The following is a 9,818-nucleotide window of genomic DNA, read 5'->3' on the forward strand; positions in this document are numbered from 1 at the left end:
TCTCTCATCGATGTTTCTAACTCTCTATCCCTCTCCCTTCTTCTCTGTAAAAAATCAATAAAATATATATATTTTTTAAAAATAGCTAATACCTGTCGCGTGCTTATTACTGCCAGGCATTCACAGGTACTAACTCGTGAAACTCTCACATCAGTCCATGAGTGGGTATCATTATTATAAACCCATTTTACTGGGAAGGAAACTGAGGGACAAAGGAGTTAGAGAACTGGCTCAAAGTCACCATAAAAGCCAGACAGTCTGGCAACAGAAAAGAGTTCTTGATCATTAGGCGACTCTGCCTCACAGAGGCCACTGGGTTATTTAATGAGTTCGTGCCCACGATATGTTGAATGAATGAATTCATAGAGGAGTGCATGAGGTTCCATCAAAGGAACCAAGAGAGGCCCCAAACCGCCCCAAGGAGTCCCATAAATAAATGGAAGATAAACTGCCATTGAATCACCTGCACAGGCCCAAGATCAGTCACCCACTAAACACAGGGCTAGTCCCTCTCCCCACACGCAGGGAAGGAAGCCTCCTGCCATGGGCCTCGGGGTGGCTTTGGCCCCTGGCAGGGGGCGCTCCACGGCAGAGGAAGGATGGCTGCCTGGGTACCATCAGAGCCGAAAGGCAACATCCACTACATCCAACAAGTCACTTTGCTCCTGTCCAGGGTCACCCAGGCCTCTTCACACCCACCATACAGCCCAGCCCTCTGACACGGGGAAAGGACCCTGTTAACGGGGGATGGGTCTGCCTGGTCAGTGATGGATCCCACTGAACGTTTACAAACTGGCGTTGGGTTGCACCCTCGTCACCCAGAGCCTGACACTCCTGGGGGAGCTCGGGGGCTGCTCCGGGCAGACACTGACATGGGTTGTAACTGCTTCTGTGCCACTGACCTCACAGCCACATTCCAGAAAGCTCAAGAAGGAGACACATGTGACAATGTTTATTCCTCACAGGACACTGTTCCCCAGGCACGGGGCCTCAAACCCCCCGCCAGCAAGGGCGCGGTTATCGGAACTGCTCCTTCAGGAACCCCACCGCCGCGGCGGCTGGGCTTGCTCACACAAAGTTCTGAGCAATGGCCAGCACCTTGGAAAACTCGCCTTCCCTCCGGCGCAGGCTGGTGGGAATGGGTGTCTTAATGCGGGTCCCCACCGGGTTCCCGTTGTCCTCAATGAGGACCACGTTATTGGAGTCGAACCTGGGGGTCATCCGAGGACCAGGCATGCGGTGCCCCACAATGAGCGCCTTCTTCTTCTGTCCCTTGATGGCCAGCAGTATCCGGTCGCCCACCTTGCCCACCCCATTCTTGGTGTAGACGTGGATGCAGCGAGGAGGGCGATGGTACGGGGTGTTCCCCAGGGCACTGTTGTCCACCACACGCACCCGCGTCATCTTCTGAATTGCACCCAGGATCCCGGTGGTGCTGGTGGGAAAGAGAAAAGTCTGAGATCGGCACCTCCCCGGTCCAGTGCGGAGGCCGGGATGGGAGAGAGCGCACGTTAGCAACAGCACGCTGAACAGAACACCACCCAAGCTCTGACGAGGAGGCAGGTGCTGCCGAGGGCTCCTCTGTACCCGCGACAGCTTCGGCACAGACAGGAGCTCCCGCTGCCGGGTCAAGAACTTCACTCGGATGGATTTTAAAGAGAACCCGCTTTTCTGTTACAACAAACTTCATGGCAGCCTTCATTGAAAGCCTTTGATTTCCAAAAGGACTCTGAGTATTAAGGGAATACCTCATGGGCCAGGCCTCACCCACAGCCTAGCCTGCCAAACCTGCTCCCCCAGACTGTACCGATTCCCAAATTTTCTCATCTATATGTTGCTGGGAACCAGAGATATGAGTGAGTAGGTTTGCTAAGGAAGTCTGTTGACACCACAAAGCAGAGACAGGAAATATGTCAAGGGAACAGTCTTCTGTTTTAATGCAGTTTCCCCCACTCGAAATAAATTTGTTGTTTATTATTATTATTTTACTAGAGGTCCTATGCACGAAGATTCGTGCAAGAATGGGCCTTCGCTCTGGCCAGAGCCACCTTTCTGCCTTCCCATGCTGCCCAGAGGCCCAAAGCGGCTGGGGCTGTGCGGAATGCCTGCATCCCACCCCACCCCCGCAGCTGCTCAGCACCTGCTATGCAAATTAACCCACCATCTTTGTTGGGTTAATTTGCATACTCACTCCTGACTGACTGTTGGGTGTCGCGAAGGTGCGGTCAATTTGCATCTTTCTCTTTTATTAGTGTAGATTTTTAGAAATTTGTTTTTTAAACAGGTACCTATTGAAGGCAGACAAGCTATCATTAAGTAACCTGATGACAGTGGGTTTCCATTTTCCTGATGCTGGCCCCTTACGTGCTGGTGTTCCCCAGGTAGTCCCAGGTCCTCTCCCCTCCCCCCCCACATGCCTATTCTGGGCAATTCTACCTATGCCCATTGCTTCCAACTAGTAACTTCCACCTCCAGCCCCACTTGTCTCCTGTGTTCTAGTCCCGTGTTTCCGCTCTAAACTCACTACACATCCTACAGCTACTGCACAGGAGGCCCCACACGGACCCTGTCACCTCCCCTGGCGCTCCTCCTCCTGCGACTGCATTTCCCATCGAGGCAATGGCTTCTCCAGAAGCTCCAGCACCCAAGCCATACACCTCTCTCTCCATCACCCTCCGCTGCAGCCACGTCCCACTGTTACTGCCTCCTCAGCAGCTCTGTCCTCTCCCTGCACCCCATCAACACTTCCTAGGTTCAGCGGCTCACTCTCTCACACCAAGATGAAGACACTGTGTCCTAACTGGCTCCCAGTGCACCTCACTATGCCAACCAGCAGCTCTTTTTAGAATATAAACTGAGGCCACCCCCCTGCTTAGGAGTGTTCAATGGCTTCCCACTCTCTACTTGTCAACAACCTGGCCCCGTTGTACCTGCCCTCGAAGGTACCACCTCCAACCACCTACACACCCGCCCTGGTCCCCAGTGGCCGGGAAGCTCTGGAGCTCGCCAAGCACACGCACCTCGCAGCCCTCCCCGAGGCCTGCCCAGGGCCTACTCCCTCCTCCCTTCTGGGAAGGCCGCCTCCACTCTCCTTTCCTCCTCCTCCTCCTCCTCCATCAGCAGCTCTGGTCTCGGGCCTTCCACAGCACCACACAAACCTCTATTATTACACTGGTCACATTTCCTTCCAGTTATTTGTTTCCAAGTCTGCTCCCATGGCCAACTGTGAGAACTCTTCCCGGGCAGGAAGCAATTCTCATTCATCTCTCTATTACCAACCCCAGACACGGTGCTCAGTGAGCGCTTGTGAAATGAGTGCACGGACGGGGCCAAAAGGCATGTTTGCCAACAGCTGTGCTCTCCCCCTGGGTTAGCATCTAAAAGGAGGGCAGGCTGTCACCCTTCTGTCATGCTTGAGATTTTGGTAGTAAGTAACTTTTAAAAAATGATTCCAGTTTTAAAAATAGAAGGTTTCAATGCACTGGGCGGGAACGGTAGGGTTAAGAGATGTCAGATTCACTGAAGTCTGGCAAGGACTGCACAGTTCCATCTTCCACCACATGCCTTTCCCTATCGTACCTCTGACAGCACCGTCACCTCCGTACCTATGCCCCTCACCTGACCTCACCGGGCCCCAGCCCAGTCTGATTCCTTCAGCTTCCTGACCCCCGGCCCACTTCCCTGAGTTTCCGCTCCCATTCCAGTCACCATAATACCCAGCCCTGATGGGAGGGAGTCTTATCGAAGATGCAGCTTGAAGAACTTCCTGGGGAAAGTTACCTGAAACAGCGCTGGCTGAGGGCTCTGCTGATGTGGGTGAAAGGGCCCCTCAGCCCAGGAAAGAAAGCCATGGGATCCCAAGAGGGCAGATCCTGCAGGAAAAGGAAAGGGGGAAAATGTTACTTTTAAGTCAGTGGCCTTACGCAGAGCCAGTTTTCTTTGTTGTTGTTTTTTAATGAAAGGCTGTTGGGGACTTGTGTGGGAGATGGCACTTCCAGCACAAGATCATTGGCCACTAAATATAAATCCTAGTGGTTAAAAGATACGCAGGTGATTAGCTGGAACTCCAGCTGCAATTCTGCTGATTCATATTCTAACTGGGGTCAGAGAGCCGGAATGACCCAGAGCAGTTCTCGCCATAAGGACTGCAACAGCACAGACAGTGCCTTCATCACCACATCACTCCCACCGGCGGGAGGGAAGCATCGATCCCTGCTACACACCCAGCCGGCGTCCACGTTCCAGGTCCCCCCAGAGGAAACCTGCACAATATTGACACTCATGGCCGCCTGAAACCAGAACTTCTACTCCCGGAGAGAAAGCAGATGATCTGAGCCACTGCACAAGTTGTCTGTCACATCACCTTTCCCCCAAATGTCATGTAAACGCCAGAACATTCGGACACCTCAAGGCGCACAAAGTGGAGCCAGACGATGCCTTTGACAAGTCACTGACCAAAGTTTCCATTTGGGTCAGAATCCCAAACAACATTATAACACAGAAAAATGACCTGCCCCACCCTGCAGCTCACGTGGGGTACGGGAGAGCAAACCCCAACCCGACACTCATGGCTCCAGCTTGCACAGTCACAGCTCAGCGGCTCCCTAGAACCTGGTACCCCCATTTCCTGCAACACCTGGGCGTCTGTGAGGGGCGTGTTTAAGAAAAGCCTGCAGCCAGCTAGTGTTTCCAACTGCAAAACACGCCCGTTCTTCCCTCCAAATGTCTGGCTGCAGAGGGCCTCGTTCGAGAGCCCTGCGGAGAGAGGCTCCCCGCTGAAGTGTTTACATCAGCCCTGCCCAAGTTCAAAGCACCTCAAGTGAGACTTCATTTCATAAGGGTATTGGGGGGGGCGGGGAACACACATTTACCTCCACAGGAATATCCAACACTTTAGAAACGCTTTTTAACTGCAAGTTAGCCTCAGATCTCAGGCCTACTCTCCAGTGTTTTCCCTATGACAACCCAGTAAGCACTGGCCAAAATGGCAGGATGGCCGGAAGACTAAATGCAGAGGGAGTCGGCTAACGTGCAGAACTACTAACATCTAATGCACAGCACTGAGGACCACTGGATGAGGCAGGCTTTACCTGGAGAGCGCGGCAACCCTGCAGAAGGAACCGGAGCTCCCGTGTCCCCATCTGCAACACATCCTCACAGGTGGCCACGGCGTGAGCCGTTCAGAGCACAGGGCGCGGTGTCTGGCACTCGGTGCCTATTAGCTGTCCTCATCGCCATCGTCATCGTCATCATCATCTAGTCACATCTCATTCCACAGACTAGGAAACTGAGACACAGAGAGATGAAGGGACTTACGTAAAGCCCCACAACTAGCCCAGGGCCGAACCAGAACTGGAGGTGGACCCAGCTTCCATCCAAGGTTCCCTTTACCACACCCTACAGCCTCGCTCTACCGTACACATCTCACGTCACACAGGAAGCTCAGGGTCAGAAGCAGCCGTCAGGGTAATCTGGTCTTTTTCTGTTCCCTTCATGAACATTTATTGAGTATTATGTACCAGGCACTAAACTAAATGCTTTACAGTATCATCCCATTTAAGCCTCACACAACCCTATGAAATGGGCACTGTCACTGGCCCCAGGTTGTGCATGAGGAAAGGAGGCCCAGAGACATGAGGTAACGTGGCCCAGGTCACACAGCCAGGAGTGACAGAGTTGTAACTTAAACCCAAATCGTCGACCTCCTGAGCCCATGCTCTTAGTCAACAGCGTTAACATGGTTAACTTTAATTTAACAATTCATATTTTTTTCCAACTGTTAAATCATCCTTGTTCCATGCACATTTTACTCATACCCAACTCAACGTTTGCTGAATCAACTGAAATATAGATGAACATCGGGTTAAAATTATTCATTTTAACCCAATTTAAGTTTCTGAGACAATCTGTGGTGTGGGTGGCCAGAGCTCCATATTGGAGCAATAACTGACTATTGGCTTTGAAAAAACCTGCTCTGAAAAGCAGTCCTGGTCCAGGCTGCAGTTACCGCCCATCTCGGCCTCGCTCCTCAGAGAGGCGGCTCCTCAGCTCCTCCAGAGCCCTCAAGACTAGCCCAGCACCACCCACAACCCACACGTCCTCTCCTGAGGAGACACCTGCCTCTTCACACCGCTCTGCTTCCTCAGTAACACTTATGTTAGTCCAAGAACTGCAGAAGTGCCTGGGGCTTCCCAGAACTTTCCCGACTTGAGTGTAACAAGCCCCACCCTCAAAGTGCCTAAACTCTTCAGGGCAGTGTGTGCACAAACACACCCAGGCCTCGCACCGCCTTGCTCGCAAGCCCCACAGCTGATGCCCATCTCTGCCCGGCTAAGTCTGACCCAACTCCAAGTGCAATTCCTCCATGAAGCCTCATGCAAAACTGCAGCATCAGATGTGCCCTCCTGAGCACTGAGGACATCTGGGCAGCCTGTGCCAAGATCTCTCATTGCTCCAACTTTCAGGATCCAAACTCAAACAGTGAATAAATTTAGGTACTTTTTAAAAATATGTTTTTATTGCTTTCAAAGAGAGGGAGGGAGGGAGGGACCCCCCATGGGGATCGAACCCACAACCCCGGCATGTGCCCCGACCGGGAATTGAACCGTGACCTCCTGGTTCATGGGTTGATGCTCAACCACTGAGCCACATCGGCCAGGCAAATTTAGGTACTTTTTAAAAATAAAGCTGATATCCCTTGTGGGGGTTTTTGTTGTTGTTCTTTTCTTAAGGCTGATAACCTTTAACATTCTAGTTCTTGCCACTATCTCTAACTCAGAAACCACAGAAATCTTGGTAACGTGGAGTCTGAACTCACTGCAGGAATTCAGGAACCGCACAGACTCAGACCATGAGGAATACTTGTGCTGTCCTCAGACACAAGAGTACACATTCTGGTCTCCAAGCAGCTCTTACAGTTTCACAAGGAAGGGCCTGATTCAAGGACTTTGCACTCCTCCTGGTGACCTAATGATGATCTTCAGGCCCAAAGGGCCTAAGACATCAAATTGACAACAGTAAACCTTCCTACGAACTTGAAAGTACAAAAGAGCCAAATGTACACACTGTGTGTGTGTGTGTGTGTGTGTGTGTGTGTATCCTTTATTCCTTAAAAAAAAAAGTCTGTGGCCTCCTCTACCCTCACCCTAGCAAAAGACCTCAGCAGGTCCTCCTGGAGAAGCGCAATAAACACTGGTTGAATGAAATAAATGAAGTCACCAAAGAGAAGACATCCCTACTCACGGCTCCAGACACACTGTAGAGCAGTGGCCAGCAACCACTGGTGGTCCGTGAGGTCCGAAAGGCTGGCGGCCGCTGCTGTAGCGCTCTTATCTGTCTGCCGGGAACCAGGACATCACAGGCGAACATCTTCAGGAGAACCACAGTGCCGTGGTGGCAGGATCAGCCCATGCTATGTTTACAGGCCTCTGGAATCATCTCCCAGGCCTGGTGCCCACACTGCCCACTGTAGAAAAACACCTCATCCCACCACTAAATGACTGGTTTGAATCAAGGAAGGATAATGGAGGCAGCAATTTACTTCAAAGTAACTTTGATTGGCCTTGATGTTATTTCCTAACATAAATCCATCCTGTAGACACAGGCCCTGATTCACTTCAAATGTAGTCTATATATAATGCTTTATTTCCACACGGAGTCTTATGTGTGCACGGAAAATAACCCCAATGATACTTCCTCCTCTATAACACTCTCACTCAGGGAGGCCAGGTGTTCACACGACTCCAGGGCCAGAGGTGGCTTTTCATGCCACTTTCTGGTCAGCACTGAGTACTGCCCTTCAGGTTTGGACTATGAATCACAACCTCTCCAAAAGGGGGAAGGGGAGAGGAGGAGGAAGGGAGGGGAAAGTAAAGGGAGGGGAGGGCGAAGGAAGAAAGGGAGGAAGGGAGGAAAGGAGAAAGGGAGAGAAGGAAGGACAGAGAGAGGGAGGGAGGGGAGGGGAGTGAGAGAAGAAAGAAAAGAAGCCCTAGCTGGTTTGGCTCAGTGGATAGTGCATTGGCCTGGGGACTGTGAGATCCCAGGTTCCATTCGGGGCAGCGGCACATGTCCGGGCTGCAGGCTCGATCCCCAGTAAGGGGCGTGCAGGAGGCAGCTGATCAATGATTCTCTCTCATCACTGATGTTTCTAACTCTCTCTCCCTCTTCCTTCCTCTCTGAAATCAATACAAATATATTTTAAAAAAGGGAAGGAAGGAAGGAAGGAAGGAAGGAAGGAAGGAAGGAAGGAAGGAAGGAAATGATAAATTACTTACAAGAATAAATTACTTACAACCCAAGAACCATGCCCATTTCCACCTGATTTAACGTTAAGATCTGCCTTCTTAACATTAAGTGGTGGAAGCCAGGGAGGACTATACACTTCAGGTACACATAGGTGAGTTTTTCACTTGGCATCACCTTATAGGTCCCATGGGAAGGGTGCTCAGTGAGGGCAGGGCAGGGCCAGGCCTGCCTGCCTGCCCGCCCTGTACAGTGCTGCACACTCAGGACCCAGAACAGCGTCTGGCACACAAATGCAGCTCAGTGAATATCTGTCAAATGAATAAAATTAATCTGCAATTGCAATTCATCCCCCAGCTCCAGAAGGCTCTGTGTAGGGGGATTGGTGGTCTTGCTTATGCCTGTCTCCCAGTGACTTAGGGGGGCCTCCTACCCACTGAGAGCTCATTTTTAACTAATTTTAATACACAGAGACTGAAAAAACAATGGGTGCTTTGTGGAAAACTGGAAAGCACCATTACTTGAGGATCAGGGAAATGTACTTAGTATCACAGCCCTATGTATAACTCTACATTGTTTCCACATGAACGATTTCCATCTTTAGGTCAGGCGTGTTACATACATGTCAAAGGCCTTTCCACAGGAATGGGCTCTACAGGAAAGAGACTAAACGAATAAAAGTTCCACAATCATAAAGGAGTGCTTACAGGAGATTCTGTTACTAAGTAACAGGATGGAAAAGAAACACTAAGAAATCAAATGCAGCCCTAGCCGGGTTGGCTCAGTGGATAGAGCATGCAGCATGCACCCATAACAAGGAGAAACTCCACCAGCCTGCGGATGTAAGTGTCCTCTTAGCTAGAGCAGGAAAACAGCAGAGGCCTGGCAGCTTCAAGGAAGCAAGGAAAGGAAATCCCGGGACCCTGCCATCTCCTGCAGGTTTCACCCCACTCATTCTGGACCAACAAATATTCTTATTTGTTGCTTAAAAACTCATTCCTGTTTTGTCGTCCAACGGCCCTCTTTCAGGAATCTTCTTTAACCTCACACAAGTACAGTATGTTACAATTCTCAAAGTACTTTTGCCGCAGATTACCTTCTTGGATGATTTCATTCCTGAGCACCCAATGGAAACACAAAGACGAATAATAAAGGGCAACAACCTGCAAGGGACTGAATCAGCTAAGGATTCTGAATGGCTCTGGGGGCTCAGTAATGCAAGTACCATTTTGCAGACTAGAAATGAAGTCTGAAACGCTAAGTGACTTGTTGACTTGTTCAAGATCAGAAGGCTGTTTCTATTACACCCTGCACAATCCCTGCACAGCTAAGATGCTGCTTCCACCACTAATAAAACTCACCGAAGAAAACACACCCCACACAGGACAAGGGCTCATTCTTCTCCATCGAGGCTGCCATGTAAACTTTAAAAACTCGGGAATTAAAAAGCTGTCTTTTCAATAACTCTCTGTACTACGTCCAGCACAGCCTAGGAAAAGAGCTGAAGCTGACCCGAGACCCCTGCCAACCTGAGTCTTCACACTGTCTTCGTCAGCATGATGAGCTGTGCGTGCCAG

At 50.7% G+C, this 9,818-nt stretch overlaps 1 protein-coding gene across 1 annotated transcript; it reads right to left on the minus strand.

Moving 5' to 3' along the window:
- Nucleotides 1-931: 931 nt before the first annotated feature.
- Nucleotides 932-9,336, minus strand: MRPL14 (mitochondrial ribosomal protein L14). Its single transcript, XM_015572254.1, has 3 exons — nucleotides 9,100-9,336; nucleotides 3,781-3,872; nucleotides 932-1,435 (listed from the first exon to the last, which is right to left on the minus strand). Exons 2-3 carry the CDS (start codon nucleotides 3,849-3,851, stop codon nucleotides 1,069-1,071), a joined length of 438 nt encoding a protein of 145 aa, XP_015427740.1. The 5' UTR covers nucleotides 3,852-3,872; nucleotides 9,100-9,336; the 3' UTR covers nucleotides 932-1,068.
- Between the last annotated feature and the right edge of the window lie 482 nt (nucleotides 9,337-9,818).

Source organism: Myotis davidii, unplaced genomic scaffold (assembly GCF_000327345.1).
Source record: "Myotis davidii unplaced genomic scaffold, ASM32734v1 scaffold167, whole genome shotgun sequence".
Classification (NCBI taxonomy): Eukaryota; Metazoa; Chordata; class Mammalia; order Chiroptera; family Vespertilionidae; genus Myotis; species Myotis davidii.

Bases quoted from the DNA above. Each gene is read 5' to 3' on its own strand.
- MRPL14 (XM_015572254.1), bottom strand. From the start codon at position 3,851: ATGGCTTTCTTTCCTGGGCTGAGGGGCCCTTTCACCCACATCAGCAGA. The intron at 1,436-3,780 runs GTAACTTTCCCC...CTTTCCCACCAG, and splicing joins CTCAGCCAGCGCTGTTTCAG to CACCACCGGGATCCTGGGTG.